General features: G+C 29.3%; 1 protein-coding gene across 1 annotated transcript in view; it reads left to right on the forward strand.

The window, feature by feature from the left end:
• The window catches only part of LOC107447405 (chromosome segregation 1), a 77,082-nt gene that overhangs the window by 8,671 nt on the left and 42,606 nt on the right, over positions 1 to 25,805 (forward strand). Inside the window, exons 5-10 of the mRNA XM_071180538.1 lie at positions 489 to 634; positions 1,855 to 1,945; positions 8,968 to 9,075; positions 15,624 to 15,716; positions 20,043 to 20,210; positions 22,907 to 23,036. Coding sequence (XP_071036639.1) covers positions 489 to 634; positions 1,855 to 1,945; positions 8,968 to 9,075; positions 15,624 to 15,716; positions 20,043 to 20,210; positions 22,907 to 23,036 — 736 coding nt within the window. The remainder of the gene's footprint in view (positions 1 to 488; positions 635 to 1,854; positions 1,946 to 8,967; positions 9,076 to 15,623; positions 15,717 to 20,042; positions 20,211 to 22,906; positions 23,037 to 25,805) is intronic.

A 25,805-nucleotide genomic window follows, 5' to 3' on the forward strand; every position in this document is an offset into this window, starting at 1 on the left:
TCTAAAACTAAAAAGATGACTTTCAATCTGGACTTTTTTATTTTTTGTAGAATTCTTATTTTCCAATTTTTATGCAACTACAGTTACACAAACTTAACAGTGTATTTTAACAATTACATAATCTTAAGACATAGCTGGATACTGTTAGAGGTGTGGAAAGTAAAGAAGTAAAAAAAATAGGAGAGAATATTGCCAACTCTGAGTAATTAAGATTAAATAAAGAATTTTTTTTTAAAAAAATTGTCATTTAAAAGATAAAATTGTGAATTAGAAATTTCAGAAGGAAGAAAACAGGAAACACATTATGAATAGTGCATAATCTCACTTGTTTTATTACAAATTTCTGTTATAGTTAAATATCTTAACTCCATCAATTTATTTACTAACAATCCTTATTTCTGTTAATTGATTTATATTTCTTCTTTGCATTTGTATATCTCAAAATTATGTGTGGATGTTTGAATGTTTCATAATACTTAATTCCATAGTTGAGTGATGCCGTCAGCATTATAGGCCGTGAGGATTTCCCAGAGAAATGGCCGAATTTAATTCAAGAAATGATTTCCTATTTTAAGAGTGGAGATTTTCACGCCATTAATGGAGTACTTCACACTGCACATTCCCTTTTCAAAAGGTTAGTTTGTCAAAAATGTTTTGAGAAGGTTTTCTTAAAAATTAAGAGCCATGCTCTGAACTGAGTTAGTTTTGTTTGATAAATTTCATTGAAGACACTTGTGAAAGGGTTTTATAAATGTTGTTATTAGTTTATTTTCAACTGTCTGAAGACACTTTTCACAGAAAATAATTTGAAAAGTGCTCTAATCATTATCAAAACTCTTTCATATGTTTTTACTTTAAAATTTTTTAAATCATGTGATTTGTAAATATTGTTCATTTCCCACTCTAGTGGTAAACACTCTAGATAAATACTATGAAAAACCAATGGAATAAGGTAAAGTTTGTTGAATATGTGTAAAAAAAAGTACAAGAAAAACAATTATATTTAAAAGCTGCGAAGATTGTTTTGTTATTAAGTATTCCTTCAGGCAATTATTCCTGACTATTTATTTCATTTAATCCTTAATGTTTATTCAATTGTTAGAATTATATCAACAACTCACCGGAGGCATTGCTCTATAATTTTTCTATTCTTTATTTTTGATGATTATTTAAGTTTAAAAAAAAGAAAAAATTTAAATGAATGAGTACATAATAAATTTTTTGAATTTACATTTATTTTGAATTTACAAACTTAAATTATTATTAATTAATTTGATATTTCAAAATATACTAAACAAATCAAGATAGATTGGTTCTTAAGTGCATGTTAAATAAATAAAAAAAAAAAGCCCCAAGAAAAAAAGCTTCAAGCTAACTGACCTGAAATTAAACTATAAAATGGACCAGTAACATTTTTTTTATATACTATAAAGTAACAGTTCTTGACCTTTAATCTATTATTTCAAAGAGCTCTTAACTGGTATGCTTTTTGTTTCAAATCCATCTATCAATGATGCCATCAGTTAAATTATATTGTTTTTAGAGTCTTTAATAATTACGTGATACATTGATAGAATGTATTCAAACTTTTATTTCTAAAAAATAACTTTCAAGAATTTATTTTTAAAGCTTATTTGATTGAAATAAAAAATAAATTTTTTTTTTTCATGAAAGGGATATTAAATCATCGGAAAAATTGCAATTACGTAATTTTTTTGTGTTGCATAACGTAATCCTGAAAATTTTTTCTTTTTTATCTGCCATAAATTTTTAAATGATCCCTAAAATAGCATAAATTTTATTTACCTTTCAGGTTTCAAATAAAATTGCTTGAATAATGTATTTTCTTTGCAGATATCGCTTTGAGTTTAAATCACAGGCCCTGTGGACTGAAATAAAGTTCGTGTTGGATAACTTTGCCCAGCCATTTACAGATCTTTTTCAAGTTTGTAAAATATTTCCTTCCTTTGAAACCTTGTTTATATCCTTCCAGTAACTTATTGATATAGTTTCTAGCCCTGTGGCAGAATCACTACGACATTGTCGCAGAACGTTACAAAGTTCTTGCAAAAATATTTTTCTTTTGAAAAGTAAAAATAAATTATTTTTTTTTCTATGAAAATTTACACATAATATTTGAGTCATTCGTTTAGATAATAACTTTTTAGTGCCTCAAATAATGTCGATAATATCGTAAATCGATGTAATGTTTCAAATGTATTTTCAGCAGTTAGTGATATCGATTTTCATGTGGATTTGAAATATCCCGATATATTTCAAACAATGTGGAAAATTCGAATCGTGCATTTGAGTATTGACTTTTTAAAGCAATAATTCTATCGAATTTTCGGCAGTTATGGCTATTGATTTCTCCATAGTTTTTGAATCTGATATTTTTTATTGGATATTATTTATTACAATTACCTAATCTCGAAACAAAACATGCATTCGAGAAGTTCGATTCGCGTGATTTTGTTGTCTATCTGTTTTTTTGGCAATTACTACTACAGATTTCATGATTTTTAATTATTTACAAAATACGAAAAAGGAAATAATTAGTGCCTTTCCTCCCCCAATAAAATCCGAGAGCATCACCCATAGTATTAGAATACAACATTATTACACGTTCAATTAAAAATAATTATACAGTTTTTTTTTCCTTTTTTTAAACACAGTGCTTTTGTTATTTTAAATTTGTACTTATATGTTTGTTATTATTAAAAGTATGTTGCAGAAAGATATTAGTGATAGAGAGTTTAGTCACTGATTACTCGAAAGAATTTCTGAAAGGAAAATTAAATTTTCAGATGAATCAGAAATAGAATATAAATTAACTGAAACCTATAAAATGTGTGAATGATAAAATGTTAATGGTCGTCCCAGGTGACTTAGTATTATATCATACTAGTTGTGTGGGATTGCCCTTCAAGATAATGTTAAATGACCTAAAAGTATGCTTTGATTTGGTCTTGAATATCAATTACATAGGCCAGAGATTCTCATTGCGGCAATCTTTTAACGATTTCAAAATTTGACAGCAGGCATACAAAGAAAAAAATAAATTTAAAAGTTGCTTACTTACCTATAATACACTGTTTAAAATAGTTTATGATCATAATTTTGAATGTGAAATTAAATATGTACAACAAAAACAACAGTACATTTATAAAGGGATTAATTAACTCTTTCTACTTGTGTAGTTCTTATTTCGGTTCTCTCCTTCCCATGACTTAATAGTTCTTTTGTTTTTTATTAGTTATTAAGTGTTATTTTTTTTGTAGTTATCAATTGTTAGCTTGTTTTTTCTAGTTATTAATGTTTTTTTTACATTAATTGTTATTTTTTGTGATTTCTTGTTGTAACTTTTTTTTGTTAATTATTAACAGGGTTCCCACAGGCAACTAAAATGCGACTATTTGCAACTATATGTGGCCCGAGGCGACTATAGCAACTTATTTTGCCTAATAAAGGCTAAAAAAGGAACTATTTTCAGGAAAAGGAGACTTATCTGTACTCCTAGCGATGTTTTTTTTAAAACATAAATTGGGTTGACAACCCTCGGCCCACTGGAGCTTCAGAACACAAAGAATTTTTTCTTTCTTAAGAAATAAAAAAATTTGAATTGCAAATTTTAGTCATCCCTACTTAATTTGCTCAATTTGCAAAGATTCCATTATAAGTCTATTTTGTTTCCCCGATCGTCTTTTCGACGGTTATTGTTACTAAAGTCTGCACGACTTTGAAAAACCAAATTTTTAATACAATATTACAATGCATGAATTTCGAATTCGAGTAATCACTTTTCACTATGTATGTATATACAGTCAATTTGCTATAACTCGAATATTTTATGAGGTCCCGACCTTTTTATCCTCAATTTCATGTTAATTATTCTCGATTACCGTAATTTATGGAAGAAAGGCTGCGGCGCTTACGTGTTTACAAGTTTTAAAATTTTAATTGCGGCGTTTATGCCGGTTGCGGCGTTTATGCCGGTTGCGGCGTTTACGATATTTTAAAAATAAATTTTTAATTTTTCAAAAGAAAAATTTTTTTAAAATCAAAATAGTTGCGAATTATGGCAAAAGATGGCGCCACTATTGATAACCAACCACCCTTAAAGAAAGTGGGTTGATCTCGATCTAGTTCCCACCAAACCGCGTGGTTGATAGCTCTTTCAAATTTTTTCTCACTTTGTTACAACGTGCTTTGTGGAGAAATTAAATTGCGGAAAGTTTTCTTTTTAGTATTTGCTAATATTTATACATCGTTGTTATGGACGCGACTTATAAACTGATATCTTCTTATTTAAATAAAAAGAGGTATATTTCCAAAAAATAAATAAATTAAATTAAAAAAAATATTTATAAAATATAAATATGTAGTACAGTATGGAACCCGAAATTCGGCACTTAATCCGACCAAAATTTTTTCTTTCTTTTTTCTTTTAAAGAAATTTTAATGATAAGAGGGGAAAAAAAAGTAATATTTCGTTTTATTTGGATTTTTTTTCTCTTGAAGGAAGTAACTATATTTTATCTTTTAAAAATAAAAACATGAAGAGAAAAAATAATAAATCTGTATCAAACAAAACATAATTGAAAAGTAAAAACATCTGCATTTCCAATGAACAAAATAAAGAAATGCTAGTTGGGAGAAACTGATGAATCAATCTTGACAAGTGCTTTACTGGTTTTGTCCCCCTCCCCCATTTCCCTCTTCTGTTTGACCATAAATTAGCCACACCCTTTTGACATTGAAACTTCCTTCTCACTTGGTGTACAAAATGAATTCTATCCCTTTTGCTGTTTTTTTTTTTTAAAAAAAATTCGATTTATTTATCCTTTTATTGCTTATTAACTGTTACTTTTTTTTTGCTACACTTGTTAACTTGGATTTTTTTATCCTTATTAGTTGTTTGCTTCTTTTTTGTAGCTATTCATTGTTAGGTTCTTGCCATTAATTGTTACTTTTTTTGTAGTTCCTTGTTAGCTTTTTTTTTTCTTCCGAGGTGAGCATCTTTTGTTAAAATAAAATGTTATGTAAAAGAAAAAAGGAGAACAATCTCGCTCTGAAGAAGAAACAATTATTTCTTTTTTGGATTATTTCATCTTGAATTATTTATCCTTCGGATTATTTCTTCTTGATTATATCTTATAGATTATTATTTTAATCAATGAAATTTCTAAAGATGGGACAGTTTTAAATTCACCCCATAAAAATCTACAATTGAAGCTTAGCTAAATTTATTGGTTCTTCTGAAATTAACAGCGTAATTGAATTATCGTAATATACGGGCGCCATATTGGAATTTCCGGAAGAGATCCAAAATTCTACAAATTCCGAAATACGGAATTTCGTCGGTCCCGTGAGTGTCGAATTTTGGGTCCTATACAGTAATGTAAAAAAAATCATTTATATTAAAGTAATATAAATATAGTTATTTAAATTTTTTACCTAACGATGGCACCAACAGCCGATTGTAACATGTTGTTCTGAGCAGTTTGTCCAAAATATACAATAGCAGATTTCATTATTGATTTTATTATAATTATACATTTATAAATTTTAATTTATATTTTAATTTAAAACATTAGTAGTATTTATAAGGAATTAATGTTATATATTCACTTTTGCCGCTAAATCGTTATTATGGGTGCGGCATTTACAACATGTGCGGCGTTTACCATGATTTTTTTCTTTTAAGTCTCATTTTCACAAGTGCGGCGTTTACGATAGGTGCGGCGTTTCTTCCATAAATTACGGTACTCTAATTTTACTCCCTTTAACTCCATTTTTTTTAAAAAGATTACTGGATCTTTTAAAGCGAGAAAAAAAACCCCTAGGAGCTGATATCTTGCCCCTTCCTTTGCGACACACACACAACAGACTGCACACAATAGACTCAACTGTTCAGAACAAGTTTAGTCAGAGTGAGAGTAAGGGATTAGTAGCCCCTGTGGGGAATGATAAATTTGTTTTCTGGACAGAACAGGTTTTCAGTGTGAGATAAAGGGATAACACCTGTGGGGAATGAGTAAACTTTTTTCTGGTCTGAACAAGATTTATGCTTATGATTTGCTGTTAGAGATTGTATGGAAGAAGTGTTTACCTCTAAAGATGTCGAAGCGAAAATTAAAAACTCTCAACTTAAGATTAACTCTCAACATAAAATTAATCTTATTAATGATGTAGATAGAAATCCAAACATGAAGAAGAAAGATATAGCTTTGAAGTGTGGAATTCCCCCGAATACCCTTTCTACGATATTAAAAGAAGGAGAAAATATCCTTAAACAATATGAATCTACGAACATGCTGTTTAAAAGAGTGAAGATGTGTGCCTTTCCCCAGGTGGAATCAGCTTTTCAAAAATGGTTTCAGCAGTACAGAAATCGAGAAAATGCTATTCCCATAAGTGGTGTTTTGCTACGCGATAAAGCTATAGATTTTGCTAAACTGTTAAAAATAGACAATTTTCACGCTAGTGCTGTGTGGCTAGAAAAATTCAAGAGCAGACACAATATTGTCTTTCGCACTCTTCATGGAGAAGCTAAAGCTGTCCCTCTTGAAGTATGTGAACAGTGGTTAAATGAAACGTTACCAAATTTACTTAAGCATACAGGGAAAATGATATTTTCAATATTGATGAAATGGGTTTATTTTTTAAATGTCTTCCAAATAAGACTATGTTTAAGGATAAAAACTGCTCAGGGGATAAAATGAGCAAGGAACGTTTGACTGTCCTAGTTGGAGGAAATGTATATATAAATATACTTGCTGAATCACTTATTGATAAAAGGGAAAATTTTTTAGACAAAGTATGTTTTTTTTAATGAAAAAGTATTTAATTTTCTGCAAATATACAAATTTTTTTGATTTAAAAATTCAGTGCTAGAACACTAATGTTTATATAAAAATTATAATATTTGTCACCAACTTGTTGACTAAATAGATTATGGTATATGACAAGTCATTTAATAAAATTTTAGTCATATTATTGTTCTTAGTTAAGCAACTATTTTCATAGTTTTCAGCAACTATTTTCATACTTTAGGCTACTAAAAGCCACTCATTTTTTTTCCTGTGGCAACCCTGATTATAAATTGTTCGCTTGTTTTTGTTTTTTAGTTATCCTTTCAGGGTATCCGCACACCTGGAAAGTCATGAAAAATCATGGAAAGTCATGAATTTCAGTTTTGAACAAAATTTGTCATAAAATGTCATGATTTTAACTATTTTTTTTAAAAAAATCATGAAAAGTCATGGATTTAGGTCCCTGAAAAATCTAATTTTTAAAATGGAATTTAACCCCTCCCCCAATTTCATGGTGTTCCGAATATCTGAATTGGTAACAAAATCCCCACTCACAGTCATATTTAATTAAAATATAAGATGTTTTTATCATGTTCTTTAAAAATTATGGTGTTCTTTCATAAAAATGGAAGAAAAAACATAACTTCTAGAGGGAATTATCTTTTAAACTTCGGTGATTTCAGAATTTTTGTAATTATTTTTTATTTTATCAATTTAAAATTATAGCTCAGGCAAGCCAGTCATTGGTGAATTTTTTTATTCCCAAAGGAAAACAGAAAAATCGGGAGTATTTCTTTCCTTTCCGATGAACAAGAAAGGTATCTTTAGAATGTAATTTTGCAGAAAAAGAGAAAAAAAAAATTTGCTTTTGTATTTTTTTAGCTATTTTATTGCTTTAAACTCTTTCTGTTCTCTGTTTTTTAAATTTAAAATCTATAAATATGAAGGTGCAAAGTATAACAGTTTTGGTTATACCTATTTCAGTGAATGTTCTTATAATACTTTTTTAAATTTATTGTTGTGTTTTTGTCGGAGAAAATCATAACTTCGTTTAGTCATGAAAAATTCTTAGAATTAGTCATGGAAAGTAGGAAAGTCATGAATTTGAAAATCTGAAATGTTGCAGATACCCTGTCCTTTGTTAATTTTCTCCTGCAAGCTATTTTAAACATTTTATGCCTGTATCCAAATTTCAATATTCAATTGCACTTTTTTTCTTTGTGTACTTTAGAGCTCTTCCTAGGAATAAAAAGGACAGGGCACTTTTGAAATGGCATGCACTTAACACCGTTAAAATTTGTCAAAATGTGTAATAATATGTTATAGTAGAATTTAACCATCAACAATTTTCAAATTACCCTCTAATACTATTTTATATGTGTATTTCAAAAAATAATTCTGACTTACTATCAAAATAAGATAAAAATTTGTATTATAAAAAAATAAAGTTTATAAAAAAAACCTCATTATTGTAATATAAAGTTAATAAAAAAGTTTATATTTATCGTTTAGTTTATTAAAAATAATTAAAGGCATTCTGAATAAGATTATCTAAATATAAATTTAGATAATCTAGATTATATAATAGATTATATAAATTTTAGATTATATACATTTTTTCAAAGGAGTAAACTAAAACAATGATCAATTGATTAACACCTTGAAAGTTTTTTTACATAATTTAAACTGAAAATTATGAGACAAACATTTATAGGGGCATTTTTTCTTTAAAAAAAAAAAGGTATTTATTTAAAAAATAATTTTAAAATTTAAAATCACTTAAATTCATTAATATACCCTAAAAAAGAGAAACTTTTGAAAATTTAACTTGTTGAGAATAATCTTGAGAAAATATTTGGCATAGTAATTAGAATTAAAACTATTAGCACAGACAATTTTACTAGTGTGTAATTATTATTTAAACAGTGAATTAATTTTTTAAAAATGGAATATGAATAAAAAGGCTGAGTTTTTAAAAGATGGTGGCTTATTTTGATAGAACAGGGGAGAGAGGGGGCACATTAAAGCCATTCAATCAAGGGCATGCAACACGCTTAGGGAGAACCCTGGTACTTCGTTATGTGTTTCCTTTCTCAGGTTGCTAAGCACATATTGTACACATTTGATGTTTATGTGTATTTTTTCATTCTAGGGTACAATGCAACTAGTTGAAACATATGCAAATGATGCAAATGCACTCAAGGTTATCTTCAGCTCATTGGTGCTTATTGCTAAAGTATTTTATAGCTTAAATTATCAAGTAAGTTTTTCAACTAGCATCATGTTGCAGTAAGTTACATTTAGACCTGAAAATAACAACTTGCCACGTGGCGAGTGAACAAAAAGTGGCAACTTGAAATAAATAATAACAAGCAGTCACTTTTTCACCATCGTTTTTTTTTTTTTTTTTTTTTTTTTTTTTNGGCGGCACATTTTAAGAATTTAGCGGCACACAAAAGTGCCGCGGCACAGTGGTTGAGAATCACTGATTTAGAAGAATGTTTAATGATAAAAGTATGTCATGGCAAAAGGAGACTCTGGAAGACATAATTTTTATTAAGCTGTCCAATTCTAATTTTTGATCCTCCAGAATCCATCAATTTGTGGGGAAAAGATTACTGTGTAAGGAAGTTTTAATGTATACATTAAATGTTTTTTGCCTCCCTAAATATTTTCCTTGAAGTCAATATGTTTGACTAAATTTTGTCATGTATTATTTTTATTGTTGAATTAACTTATTATAGCCGTGGATTATTTCTAATAATGAGTTGTTTTTCAAAAATAGAATTTAATCCAAGCATAATAGAAGTTTGCAAAAAAGACTGTTTAATGAAAAGGACCATAAATATCAGTCACCGACTTAAGAAATCAGTGGCTATTTAGAGTTTACCGATCACCGACTACTAACTAAAAATTTAAATTTACAGGTCTAATTACAGAACAGTAACTATGTATAAATTTCTTATTAAAATAGTTACAGTACGGTAACTATTTTAATAAGAACATACATTATTTAATTTGGGCTATTTTTCTTTATGTAATCTTAAGTACATTAGGTAGTCCTTATGTTAAGTACATTATATAGTTGGTACATATTATGTTTTTTTTCTCCCTACATTTGCTGCAAATAATTCAATTTTATTTTAAATGGTGTATAATTGCTTTTGTTGAAAAGTGAGTGTGTTAGTGTATATTTAAAATAAATAAAATAATAGAAATTAAATTATGAATGTCTTTTGGGTAGCTATCTCACATTATGTAATCTTATTACTTTAGATGTAGTTATATAATGGGTAGTTATTAGTTTATACTTATAAAAAGTCTGTAGATAATAAACCTACATATTTAAGTAGAGTATTCAATTGCTAATTAACACATAGAACAGGGGTGGCCAAGCTCCTTGATAGTCAAGCCATTTTTCAAAATTTGAAATTTTTTTCGAACCGCAATTAAATACCTATTTAAAAGGTATGCAAAAAAGGTATTAATTTTTTTTTTTACATAAATTATATTTATTGAAAAAATATAAGTAAAAGTATAAAATATGTGTATTGAATTTAAATATTAAAAATTAAACACATTTGTTTTACTTCTCTTGATAATTCTTTAAAATTTGGTGAATAATTTGTGACAGCACTTCTCAGTAATTCTTTAAGATGCTGGTTTGTTAATACTGATCGGTGTTTGGATTTCACGAATTTTAGAGTGAAATAAAATGATCCACATAAGTACATTGTGCCAAATATTGAAATAATTCGACAAGCAGCCTTTTTTTAATTCAGGATACTTCGATTCCGGTACAAATTTCCCAAATTCTGTAATCGTCGTCAACTTATATTTTCATTGTAGAGCTTGAACTTCTTGCATCTCTATTCATTCTAATTCTCCAGATGCTTTTTGTGTCATAATTACATTGAAAATGGAAAACTCACCTTTTCATATTTGTTCTCAGTAATTTAAAAGACATTTTGAAACACATACGGAACGATAATAATTTTTAAAAAATATAATAGCACAAAAATGAAAAGGGAACTCGAGTTAATTTATCGAGAGCCACAAATAATCCTTCAAAGAGCCGCATGTGGCTCGCGAGCCACAGATTGGCCACCCCTGACATAGAATTTCATGATTATTTTCGTGAAAGCACAGTAAAATTCCCTTAAAATAACTATCTACAATAGCAAATGGGATTTTAATAGGGAGTTTGTCCTTTTGAGAAATTGCTGTTTTTAATGCAGATATGATTGTGATCTGGAAATTTAAAAATTGTATAAAAATTCTTGTGTATTTTATTTAAAAATGTTAGACCTAAAATTTATGCTTGGCATCTCTTTTATTTGTAAATATTTTTTTCTGGTAGAATAATAAATGTGATTAGAGATAAAAGTAAATTTATACTTAATTGTTAATTTAAATTATGCTGTATGTAATTTATTTAGAATTTCATGTTGTGAAAATATCAATGATTTTAATTTATGAAGACATTAATTTGTTGAAATGCGTCATTAATGATTTTACTCAAGAAATTTTCAGGATTTTTGAGTTGGGCTCACAATCACTCCTGTTAATGTTAAAATTACTGTAAAAAAAAGTGCAATATCAGTTTTTAATGTCATTGTTAGCACAGAATGTTGAATTCAATTTTAGTCGTCTAAAAGAGGAAAATGGTAGATAGGGGGTCAACAAACATGGCGTCCTTTTGAATTCTGCGACCTGTTTAATAAGAATAGCAGAGGAATTTTACTTTTGTAAGAAGGATGATAACTGAGCCCGAGGTTGCCCATGCACCTGCTTTATAAACAGAGAGAAGATAAGGTGGCAGCAGCTGTTGTTGTAAACCAAAGAATCATAAAATCTAGAACCTGTTTCAGATGCCTTCAAAAATTTTGGAGAGCTTCAAATATAAAAACCAGCACAAAAAAAAATGCTTTTAAAGTTGTCTGTTTCCTATTTTTGTATCGTGCTTATTGTTGGAACTTACGCAAAACTGAAATGAACGAATGCTTGGAATTATTGAAAATAATACCCATTGTTTAAATCCAGATAGCCTGCTGCTATTAAAATATTTACAGGGTATCTGATCACCTGGAAAGTCATGAACAAAATTTTATTGAAATGCCATGATTTTAAGGGGTATTGAATAAAATTTGTCATGAAATGCCATGATTTTAACTATTTTCTTAAAAAAATCATGGAAAGTCATGCATTTACGTTGCCGAAAAAGCGAATTTTTAAAATAGAATTTACCCTCCCCCCATTTCATGATGTTCCAAATATCTGAATTTCTAACAATATCCCCACTCAGTCATATTTTATTAAAGTATAAAATGTTTTTATCGTGTTCTTTAAAAATTATGGCATTCTTTCGAAAAATGAAAGAAAAAACATCATTTCCATAGCGAATTATCTTTTGAACTTTTCGGATTTCAAAGTTTTTGTTACCTTTTTTGTTATTTTATCAATTTCAAATTCTAGCTGAAGCAAGCCAGTCATCGGCTAATTTTTTTTATTTGGAAATGAGAATAGAAAAATCAGGAGCATTTCTTTCCTTTCTGATGAGCAAAAAAAGTATCTTTAGAGCATAATTCTGCAGAAAAAAAGTATTTGCTTTTGTTTATTTTTTCAAGCTATTTTATTGCTTCAACTCTTTCTTTACTCTGTTTTTTAAATTGAAAATCTATAAAGATGAAGATACAGAGTATAACAATTTTGGTTGTACCTATCATTTCGATTAATATTATTATAATGCTTCGTTAAATTTATTGCTCTGTTTTCGTCGGGAGTAGTAACTTCGTTAGGTCATGAAAAATTCTTGGAATTAGTCATGGAAAGTCATGAATTTGAAAATTTAAAATGTAGCAGATACCCTGTAGGTAAAATGTAAGAAGGAAATGAAGTGAAATAATGTTTAGTTTCACTTTTCTTTATTGATAGGAGAAATAAAAGTTTCTCTAAATTGGCCTTTTTCTGTATAATATTGCTAACTTAAATGGCCGAAAAATATTTTTCCTCTAAGCATTATAGCAAAAGGTTAGTAATTAAGTTGTTATGTAAGTACATTTCTCATATATTTTATAATAGCATTTTGACAGTGGATTGGAAAATTGTATCTCAAAATGANACTTCTTGCATCTCTATTCATTCTAATTCTCCAGATGCTTTTTGTGTCATAATTATATTGAAAATGGAAAACTCATCTTGAATTGAACAACATTGCGCTTAGTCTTTCATATTTGTTCTCAGTAATTTAAAAGACATTTTGAAACAGATACGGAACGAGAATAATTTTTTAAAAGTATAATAGCACAAAAATGAAAAGGGAACTCGGGTTCATTTATCGAGAGCCACAAATAATCCTTCAAAGAGCCGCAGATTGGCCACCCCTGACATAGAATTTCATGTTTATTTTCATGAAAGCACAGTAAAATTCCCTTAAAATAACTATCTACAATAGCAAATGGGATTTTAATTGGGAGTTTGTCCTTTTGAGCAATTGCTGTTTTTAATGCAGATATGATTGTGATCCGGAAATTTCCGGAAATCCAAGATGCAGAAGTTTCAAGAAATCATTGATTACATTCATGTATAAAAATTCTTCTATATTTTATTTAAAAATGTTAGAACTAAAATTTATACTTGGCATCTCTTTCATTTGTAAAAACTTTTTTCTGGTAGAATAATAGATGTGGTTGGAGATTAAAGTAAACTTATACGTAATTATTAATTTAAATTATGCTGTATATAATTTATTTAGAATTTCATGTTGTGAAAATATCAATGATTTAAATTTATGAAGACATTAATTTTTTGAAATGCGTCATTAATGATTTTACTCAAGAAATTTTCAGGATTTTTGAGTTGGACTCACAATCACTCCTGTTAATGTTAAAATTACTGTAAAAAAAAAGTGCAATATCAGTTTTTAATGTCATTGTTTGCACAGAATGTTGAATTCAATTTTAGTCGTCTAAAAGAGGAAAATGTTAGACAACATGGCGTCCTTTTGAATTCTGCTACCTGTTTAATAAGAATAGCAGAGGAATTTTACTTTTGTAAGAAGGATGATAACTTAGCCCTAGGTTGCCCATGCACCTGCTTTATAAACAGAGAGAAGATAAGGTGGCGGCAGCTGTTGTTGTAAACCAAAGAATCATAAAATCTAGAACCTGTTTCAGATGCCTTCAAAAATATTGGAGAGCTTCAAATATAAAAACCAGCACAAAAATAAATGTTTTTAAAGTTGTCTGTTTCCTATTTTTGTATCGTGCTTATTGTTGGAACTTACGCAAAACTGAAATGAACGAATGCTTGGAATTATTGAAAATAATACCCATTGTTTAAATCCAGATAGCCTGCTGCTATTAAAATATTTACAGGGTATCTGATCACCTGGAAAGTCATGAACAAAATTTTATTGAAATGCCATGATTTTAAGGGGTATTGAATAAAATTTGTCATGAAATGCCATGATTTTAACTATTTTCTTAAAAAAATCATGGAAAGTTATGCATTTACGTCGTCGAAATATCGAATTTTTAAAATAGATTTTACCCCCTCCCCCATTTGATGTTCCAAATATCTGAATTTCTAACAAAATCCCCACTCAGTCATATTTTATTAAAGTATAAAATGTTTTTATAGTGTTCTTTAAGAATTATGGCATTCTTTCGAAAAATGAAAGAAAAAACATCATTTCCACAGCGAATTATCTTTTGAACTTTTCGGATTTCAAAATTTTTGTTACCTTTTTTGTTATTTAATCAATTTCAAATTCTAGCTGAAGCAAGCCAGTCATCGGCTAATTTTTTTTTATTCGGAAATGAGAATAGAAAAATCAGGAGTATTTCTTTCCTTTCTGATGAACAAAAAAAGTATCTTTAGAGCATAATTCTGCAGAAAAAAAGTATTTGCTTTTGTTTATTTTTTCAAGCTATTTTATTGCTTCAACTCTTTCTTTACTCTGTTTTTTAAATTGAAAATCTATAAAGATGAAGATACAGAGTATAACAATTTTGGTTGTACCTATCATTTCGATTAATATTATTATAATGCTTCGTTAAATTTATTGCTCTGTTTTCGTCGGGAGTAGTAACTTCGTTAGGTCATGAAAAATTCTTGGAATTAGTCATGGAAAGTCATGAATTTGAAAATTTAAAATGTAGCAGATACCCTGTAGGTAAAATGTAAGAAGGAAATGAAGTGAAATAATGTTTAGTTTCACTTTTCTTTATTGATAGGAGAAATAAAAGTTTCTCTCAATTGGCCTTTTTCTGTATAATATTGCTAACTCAAATGGCAGAAAAATATTTTTCCTCTAAGCATTATAGCAAAAGGTTAGTAATTAAGTTGTTATGTAAGTACATTTCTCATATATTTTATAATAGCATTTTGACAGTGGATTGGAAAATTGTATCTCAAAATGAATGCATTGTACTTGTTATAATAACCTTTTGCTGCATAAGTTTTGTCCAGTTTAACAAAAAATAAAACAAAAAACGCAGTTCTGTGAAAGTTTCTTTTTTTAAGATCTATTAATTTTAACAACTTAAGTAGCAAAAATGTTTTTGACTTCATAACAGTTCTCGAGTAGTCTTTCGCCTTCAATAAAAATTAACTTATTCGTAGCAAAAAGAAATTACTTAATTTTTTTTCTCTTTTTCAAAAAGTCGGAAAGACAAAAAGGTGACAATAGTTCCGAGCATTTTAAAAACAATGAATCCTGAGTTTTTTCTCTGAAAGTAATTTCAGAAATATTTGTTAATCTTTCGTTCTTGTAACTTCTGCAGTAAATTTCTTTCACTCTTTCAGGATATCCCAGAGTTCTTTGAAGATAACATGAAGATTTGGATGGAAAATTTTCATAAGCTTTTGACAGTGGATAATGCATTGTTGAAAACAGGGGTAATTCATATTTCCTTCATTAATCTTTTTAATTTTCATGTGACTGTTAGCATTTGTATTACCACTGTTATTTTCAAAATGCTTGGGTACTTCCCTGGTCTGGAGTGTTAAAAAACTTTAAATAAATGTTTTTCACATACACAGCAATCTCTCTTTATGACGCTATGTTCAGTTCAGATTTCTAGTTTGTAATGCAAATTTTGGGCTCCTGCCATTTTCTATTAAGGATTAATGTAGAGACTGATTCTTCTTAACTAGGGTTGTCACGCCTCAGGGAGAACAAGGAAAATCTGGAAAATACAAGTAATTTAAAAGTCACCTAAAATAACAGGGCATTTTGATTTTTTTCTTTAGAAACTGGGAATTGAGTTTCTTATTTTCGTCTTTTAAAAAATGGCGATCCCTCAATGCATAATCTATGGCAGTGTTCCCCAACCCCCGGTCTGCGGACCGGTTCCGGTCCGTACATTAAATGTTACTGGGCCGCCCATTTCATTGAAACTGAATTTAAATTCCTAGGTTTACATCCAAAATTAAAAATATCTGTGTTCCATTAAAATTTTATTTATTTAAAAGAAAAGGGGGCCCACGAAGGTAGTGACATAAATTTTTTAATGTTTGTAATGTATCATTGTCTCCGATTAACCCCTGATGGAACCGTCTCATTGCATTACAGGGTTCTCATTGATTCAACGTTCTAGTAAGTTAAAATGTTAAATCACTTTATTTAGTTTTTGGTGTAACTGTATTTTTTTTTGAAGGCATGTTTTTTTAAATATAATTAAATTAAAATTAATAAATCAAAATAATCTAAAATAAAGACAATCAACGCCCCCACCCCTAGCCCCCTGAAATTATCAAATGTTGACAGGTTCGCGGTGATAAAAAGGTTGGGGAACACTGATCTATGGGACATTTAAGTAAGATATTTCAGTTATACTAAACCATTTAATTTGCTATAGCATTATTTAAGTATGTTCAGCTGTTCTTTGTTTCTTTAAGTTTTCCAGCAGTTAAAACTAGTATAGTTAGCCCAATATAGCTTACACAAGTGTGCAGTAATTGTGTTTCCTCTTAATATATTGTCTATGATATGTACAGGGAAAACACAGATAATTTTTTCTCCATATTTGAGTGGCAACCCTGTAAATGCCTCGTTTACTTAGTATATTTCTGACGTTTCTTTATTGCTCAACAGATTTTTTTATTCACTACTGCTATATATCTAAAGGTATCTAGTTTTTTTCTTTATCACAGTAGATGGTCTTCGAAACTGTAGAAATTAATGCATTTAAAATTATGTAATTTTTTTTATTTATCCTATGCTCATCTTCGGTATTTCTTCGATAAGTTGATGAACAGCCAAATGAAAAGCAGAAATTAGCCTTGGTAAACTTTAATGCGAAAGAGGAGTTCTTAAAGTAGTCGTTTCTTATACTTGGATCTCACAGTAGAACACCAAAGTCAAGCATCACTGGCTGCGGTCAGTAGGCGGATGGGTGGCCGCTTTGATCAGTCTGTGTAGGGACAGAGCGTGGGCGGTATCGGTCCTCGTTAAACCGTTCTGCTCTCAAAGTGCTTGGCTTCGTGCACAGGTCCTCAGGCTAACAAAGCAGGGAAGCCATCCCCTCTGCAAAGAATCAAAATTTTGATGGCATGTCTTCGGATAAACCTCAGGGGTGTTTCCCAGACAGTCACCAATAACCCATTGTGCAGCTGTAGTGCGACGTAAATAAAGTACCTACCCATTCTTTTACTTTGTTGACTAAGAGGGTGGGGCTGTTCACTGATGTTTGGCAGAAATGCCAGAAAAGAAAGAATTATCCTCACTCCTGATATTTATTTTTACTTCCTTACATTGAAGAATTACTTTTTAAGTAGACATAGACAGTAGAATTGCACATTTAGCAGATGAATTCAATGCAGAATAAAATGTAAAGAATAAAAAAAGAAACATTGCTTTGTGATTTTTTTCCATCCCTTTCAGCTGGAAAAAAAATAGCTTTGTATCACGTGATTAGACTCAGCATGTAAAAAGGCCACTTTATGTGCTAGCTGATTTTAAACCTAAGTAAAGGTGTTTAAAAATTATAATACATCATGAATATTCCTTTATAAAAAATAAAAAAAATTAGCATAATCGTAACTTGAAAACTGAATTTTTGCAAACATTTATTTTATTTTAAACTTCATCTCGACACAAATCCACTTTATAGTCATATACAGTGTAAAATAATCTTTCATCTCATCAATTCTTTCTTTTGTCCATATTTTCAGGAAAAACTCCTTTCACTAAATCAATTAATTCTCGTTTAAAACTGTTCAAAAAATTTTTAGACCTTGAAACACATCAATGTACACACGTGAAACATATTCTCATAGCTCTAAATGCGATCTTTTCTTTTTTGATTGTTATATTTAATTAATTATTTTGGTAATTTTAAAATTAAATGATATAAAATAATTCATATAAATTAATTTATACGAGAAATAATCTTTGGATAAATAAGTAAAAGAATTATTTGTTCCAAAAGCTTGTCAAATTATAATAATATTAAGAGGATTAAAATTTTGCTAAGTCCTGCAGTGGACTGATCATAAAGATACGGCTCCCAGTAAAACACTGAAGTCAAGCATTGCTGACTGCGGTCAGTAGGCGGGTGGGTGACATCTTTGATCAGCCTGCATAGGGACCGAGAACTTTAAGGTAAAACAGTTTAACGAGGGTGCCCGGTATTGGTCCTCATTAAACTATTCTACTGTAAAGTTCTTGATTTCGCATGCAGGCTGTCGGGGTATCAAAGTAATGTTGATTCATCCTCAGAGATGTTTCCCAGACTGTCACCAATAGCCAATTCTGCAGCTCTAATGCAACGTAAATTAAGTACGTACGATGACTCACATGATTGATAGTGGATGTTCTTCATAATTTGAAGGTCAGAATTGCAAATCCATGGTATAAAAAGCCATGTTTATCCAGANAAAGATTGGGGAAGGGATAAACGGGGTATTAGTTGGGATATAGTATCTTAATTATGATAGTTGGTGTATAGCAAAGATTAATTAAAAAAGTCACTAAGAAAATATTAGGGTAAGTTTAATAATTGGTAGTATTAATAGAAATAATAATAGTAGCGAGATTGAGTGGTGGTGTTGTGAGCAAATTGATCCGGTAGATGGCACCACTGCGGCACCAAATTGAACGAGCTGGGAGTAATTGTTGATAGTAGTTTACAACGGATTTAAAAGTAATTTAATAAAATAAGGGTGAATAAAAGTATAATAGACGGTTAATTAAGTAAGTTGAAAGGGGATTTGATGAATCAGGAGGTAATAGTTGTAATTAGTAGGAATAAAAATAAACGCATTAATTGAGATAAGGGGGGGGAGGGATAGTACTTGGAACAGCGGTACACCGAAATGAAGCATCATCCACTGAAGTCAGTGTTTGGGAGGGTGACCGGGGAAAGATATGAGAAGATCTTAATAATAAAGACATAGGGATAAATAGAGGAAAACTATGAGAACATGTTACAAAATACTGAGTATTTAATTAATTAATAATTTTGAGGTAATTATTATGACAATGTTGTAACAAATTAATAATATCTATAAAACATAAACTTTAGAGGTATCGAGATGTATGATAAAGGCAGTATTGTGAATTAGCAACGTACATTAATGGAATTGCTTTAACATAGATTGAGGAAAGAAAAAATCTGTAGAGGTATAAAAATTAAAGAATAACATAGACTAACAAAATAATGATAATAATACTAGTATTGACAAGGTAGGAAAAAAGATATCTCCGCTGGGGATCGAACCAAACACCAAAGTCAAGCATCGCTGACTGTGGTCAGTAGGCGGATGGGTGACATCTTTGATCAGCCTGCATAGGGACCGAGAACTTTAAGGTAAAACAGTTTATGAGGGTGCGCGGTATCGGTCCTCATTAAGCTGTTCTACTGTAAAGTTCTTGATTTCGCGTGCAGGTTCTCGGGGTACCAAAGTAATGTTGAATCATCCTCAGAGATGTTTCCCAGACTGTCACCAATAGCCCATTCTGCAGCTCTAATGTAACATAAATTAAGTACGTACGATGACTCACATGATTGATAGTGGATATTCTTCATAATTTGAAGGTCAGAATTGCAAATCCATGGTATAAAAAGCCATGTTTATCCAGAGAAAATACATTCTTTAAACCGTTAGGATTGCTTTTTATATGAAATTCTGTCAGAGAGTAATGCATTGTACATGTAATATTGAAGATCAAAGTACATGTTATATAAAATGTTTCATTAAACTGAGAGAAATCATTTTTAGGATGATGAAGAAGCTGGTCTTCTCGAACAATTGAAATCCCAAATTTCTGAGAATGTCTCATTATATGCTCAGAAGTATGATGAAGAGTTTTCAGAATATTTACCTAATTTTGTTCATGCCATTTGGTCCCTGCTTACTTCAACCGGCCAACAAGTTAAATACGATTTGGTAAGTGGAGAGCTGTCTCTAATTCAAATGATGTATTTTAAAATATTGCTGAAATGTACAATTTCAGCTTTGTGTGTGTGTGTGTATGTTGTGAAAGATATTTAAGCAAAATGTTCCAACTTACTAAATCAAAGCTTATTTTTTTTACTAAGCAATTAAAATTTCTCATATAATTTGATCTTTTTTCAATGCTTGATGTTTAATATAATAAGCTCTTTTTGACCCGTCGGTTTCATGAGATTTTGTCGTAAACACACGTGGTTCAATATCAATATATGTAATTAAGGCCTGGATTTTGATGACATTTGCATTTTTGGGCATTTTTTGTCCTTTAGAGCATTTTTTTAGATTTATAAAGCATTTTTTTTTTTTTTAAATTTTGGGGTGTATTTTGCATTTTAAAGCATTTTTTAAAGTTTTTTGTTAATATTTTCCAATTTTTATTATTTTTGGGGGGCATTTTTATTACATGAAGAACAAGATTTGTCTTGATTCAGAAGATGCTGCATCAATTAAGATAGCGCCAAACAAATAGGCCTCTGATAAAATCGAAGGAAACTTATCATTTATCAAGTCTAACTTTGCTATTGTGTCCTCGACAATTACAAGCTCGGAGAAACAAGAATTGGAACTTTGCGATGCAATAAATTCTATTGACGTAGTGAATCAACTGTTGCTAAAAGCAAGTGGAAAGATAGCACAAAGTGTAGCAGCTAAATTGAACAAAGTTTTGGAGAAGAACACCTTCCAAACAATGAAGAAAATCTCTAGGATATTAGCAGGTGAAGCAACATCTTTTCAAATTGAAGAAGAATTGTTAGTAAGTGAGACCGTCTTTTTCAAGTACGCACCAATAACTTCAGTAGATGTTGAAAGAAGCTTCTCCAGGTATAAAAATTTACTTTCAGATAAGAGACGCTCGTTTACATTTCAAAATATCAAACATCATTTAATAATCCAATGTAATTCTAATATTTAGTAATATTATGAGATGGAAATTGTTATATTCATTAAAGTTTCTATACAAAAGGAAAATGTTTTGGAGTCAACACATTTTCCTTTTTATTTGTTATTTTAGGATATAAAACATATTTTTCAAACTTTAATGAACATTGAACAAATATTGCATTACTTTATATATTTTGAAATGACTCATAATAATTTGATTTTTTAAAATTGTTTTAGTTCAATATTTTTACTTTATTTAAGTCATGCCATAAGGCATTTTTAGCGCAATTTTCACATTTTTAAAGCATTTTTTAAGGGTATTTTCTGCACCTTTTAAGGGCATTAGTTGATTTTTTAGGTCATCAAAATCCGGGTTATAATATATCATCAATAGTTTTTTAAATATTGCTGTTGTCTTGTGTATTTTTTTTAATGTATATATATTTTATGTAGCGATGAGAAAAAAATGTATTAGGTAAAAAAATTTATTTTCTCTCTTTACATTTTATAAATGTTACTTTTATGCACAAAAATAAGTCTTTTATTTTTCTTTTAGGTAAAGAAAAAAAAAGTAAATAAGTACTATAAGAAAACTACTCATTGAAAAAAATGTTTTAGATAATTTCTTCCAGTAATCACATGTTTGATATAGTGTATCAAATAAACCATATCTTTATTTGATACATTAAATCAAACAAATACAATATATAGTTAACCTGTATATTATGAAATTAATTAACATACTTTTATTCAACTTTGTGAGTTCAGTATTAATGCAGTTAATTTTATAGTTCTTTGCTATTAATTTTATAATTTAAACTTCACTATTTCCCTATTATATATTTGGCAATAATTTAATCATTAATTGTTTGTAATACTAAATTTTAAAATTTCATTGGCTAGAATTTTTTTTGTTGCTAACTCTTCCCTGTATATAGACATTCCTTTTAATAAAAAATAATTCTTATGATTAAATTTCAACCTTATTATAAAAAATATTGACCATTAGAATGCATATATAATAAATTCATAGGATACATTAACTGCAGAAACCAGTCAAAGTATCATAGTTTAGAACATTCCATAAAAGCATAACAGAATCTTGCCAAGACAACATACTGTTTTATGCAAAGTCACTCAAACAAAATGTCTAAAGACACAACCTCTAATCGATAAAGTGCTGTGAGAAAAACTATTATAGACAAAATATTAGTAAAATTTTAAAATGACATTTTGTATATTTAAGATTTCTTCAAAAGACCCATTACAGAAAAACAGGAGTTTGTAATATTTTACTAAATGAAGAAAAATATTCCATTGTAGTAATACTTGTTTAAAGGCAAAACCTTTGCAAAAAAGGTACTTGGAAATGGAAATTTCATTTCAAATCTGCTAAAGTTTATAAATTTTTTAGCATTTAGATTTAAAGTGATTGTAAATTGAAAAGAAAAGTCTTTTAAATTTGAATAGTCACCGAGAGCATAAATGCGTGCAAATTTTTAGAGTTCTGTAGTGCTTGAAAGATCAGTAAACTAACTTTATCTTTAACAAATATCAAAAAGCGATGTTCAATTAAAAAGTGCATGAACAGTTTTTCACACAATGAAGAAATTAAGCAAAGGTAAAATTAAAAAAACTGAAAATGCTTTGAAGTATTTTGAAAAGATTTCTTGTTGGTTATTGTTTTTTTATTGATTACAATCAAGTGTTATTATTTTCAACACTGAAAAATATTATTATTTTTGTAGCTGGTGAGCAATGCTATTCACTTCCTATCATCTGTAGCAGATCGTGCAAATTATAAACATTTGTTTGAAGCACCGGATGTTCTCAGTTCCATTTGTGAGAAGGTCATCATACCAAATATGGAATTTCGAGGTAAGTTCACCCATGCATTTTTTTTTTTTTTTAAAACTCATGTAGGTCAAAGCCCCAAGTTAGCAAAATTATTTTGTAAAATAAAAATGTATTTGAGAAATTATAAGAAAAAAAACTGTCAAATTCAAAAATTTTAAAGTTCAGACCGAAAATTGTATTTGGATCTCGATGCAAGTTGTCAAACAACTTTCTAAATTTAAAATTATAGCAGATTTTTAAAAAAAGTGCTTCTAGAATTGCATTTATTAAAATATTTACTAAATGGAAAATAAGTATAAAGAAGGCAAATTTTTCAGGGCATTACAAAAAATTGTTTTCTAGTTAGAATTAAAAATAAGAAAGATCTTATTTCCAAAACAAAATGTGCTGAAAACTGGACATAACTCACAGGACAATCAAAGTCCCTGCATAAGTATTTACGCCCACTTCCCTACAAAATAATTTATGTATTGCCAATAATTTTTGTTCCATCATGTTGGCATTCGTACTTAATTTCATATTAATTGAAGCTTCTTTTGTTCTTTAGATTAAATTTTAATCATTTAAAAACAAATTTGTAATTTTAAATAATGGGAGTTGATTGTTTATTTTTGACAATGCTCTTTGAGCATTTGCAGATATCAAAAGTCTTACTAATTCTGCTAATGGGAGCCACATAATCAATTGATATGTGCTTATCCTTGAAAACATTTTAAATAATTGAAACATTTATTAATTTCCAAAAAATTATTCCTAGTTTTGATTCCTTTTTAGAAATGTCTTAAAAAAGAGGTTGTGAGAGGAAATTAATTTTCCATTGTTAATTATCAAATAATTGTTTCATCTCTATTATCATATATTTCCCTTTTTATTTTAATGAAAGAAGATATTGTTTTTACATGAGCTGACCTTTATGCGAAAAAAATGGGCGATTGTGAATGTGTACTAAAGTTCTTTCCTTTTTTTTTCTAAAATTGTTCTTTTCTTTCAATAGGTTGAAAATTTATTTTGAAAGCATTTATTTCGTAATAAGAATTCTATGGCTGCTGTTTCTTAAATTATTTCCTTCCCAATTAAGTATCTGTAATTTAAAATCCAATTCAATCTCCGAGAGCAGATATGGAAATTATGAAGATAGTGCTATTGCTTTTTTTTTTAAAAAAAGATTCATATGTTGTACATTTTGCATTAAATACAAAAGCTCATGTTTTTTAGCTGTTAAAAATTTTCCAAGTTCATGAAATTTTAAAAATGAAATAAAGAACTTGTTCTTTAACTCAAAATCTTTAGAAGAACTATCTTTTACCTTTTGCTTACGACACTTATCGTGACAAATTTGTTCCGGTCCACTGATTGTAAGCAAAGAGTTCATTTATTAGTAGTGCAAAATTAATGATAAATTGAATGAATGTATTTAGTCAAGCTTCCACTGATTGTAAGCAAAGAGTTCATTTATTAGTAGTGCAAAATTAATGATAAATTGAATGAATGTATTTAGTCAAGCTTTTTATACATACCTGTAAGCTCTGCACGAAAAGTTTGGGTATATGAGATACAATTTATGAATGTAATCACAATTAGTAGAGCAGGGCATGTTTTTTTTTAATCATCACACTTGATTACTTCCAGTTTTTAACTTGTTCTTTACTAGTAGAAAGAAAAACTAAGCACTCGTAATATTTATATTTATAACCGCGTTCAATATCCGACCCAATTTTGGTTTTACGGTTACTAATGTTCAACTCAGTAGCCTTGTGATTTTAAACCCAATCCAGAAGACAAAGGAACTCCGGATCAAGCATTAGGAGAAATTTGCCTTCATGGAGAACTTTTCTGATGGTACTAATCCGAATTTGCTTTACATGGAGGAAAACCTTCGAAGCCCTCCCACGATTTACCTGACGGCAAGGGGACTCTAACCCATCATCCGTCTATCACTGAGGATATTTTACGTCAGCGCTGTGGTCGGTGCAAGCCGGATGCAGAATTCCTTACAACCAGCTATCACTGGGATTCGAACCTGGTTCACCACAATGGAAGGCAAACGCTTTTTCCCCAGAGCCATCACGACTCAAGAACTTATAATCGAACAAAAGCAGAGTATTCTTACTTACCTCATGTAGCTTAATTCGCTCTCTACCAAAAGTAAAAGACAATGTTTACTAGAAAGCACTACCAGCATGAAAATTATCAGGGTACAGGGTATCAGGGACCAATTCTCCTATATACAGTTTTAACCAGGGTTTGTTGATTTAAATCAGCTTGATTTAAATCACAATTTAAATCAACTGATTTTTTTAAATATTTATATTGATTTTAAAAGTTAAAAAACAGTGTTTTAAAGTATTGATACTTTTACTACTTGATACTGTAATACTAAAAGAACTTTTTTTTAAAAAAAATTAATAAATTGCATTGCTGTTAGCATTTTAAAATGACTTTGCACTAGCATTGACTGTTTTGTATAGTTAAAAAATTTAATTGAACTTCAAAATGTCATTTTCCTGGCATGTCCCAAACAATGTTTCCAATAATAACTAGCTTCAAAACTTCCCATACATTTTTCAAAATCTAATTTTTTTTATCTTATCCTGTGTAAGCATTTCTAGAATATATGCAGAGGGTATTATTTACAAAAATTTCGTTTAAAATAATTTTTTCGGTCAATAATTTGTTTGTCCCAAGAAAATATGCCATTTTCCCGGCTACTTTTATTTAGTGGTTTATAACCAAAATAGATAGAGCCAGCAATCAATATCTTATGTTAATAGATTGCAGGCCTCGCAGCGC

Source organism: Parasteatoda tepidariorum, chromosome 4 (assembly GCF_043381705.1).
Source record: "Parasteatoda tepidariorum isolate YZ-2023 chromosome 4, CAS_Ptep_4.0, whole genome shotgun sequence".
Classification (NCBI taxonomy): Eukaryota; Metazoa; Arthropoda; class Arachnida; order Araneae; family Theridiidae; genus Parasteatoda; species Parasteatoda tepidariorum.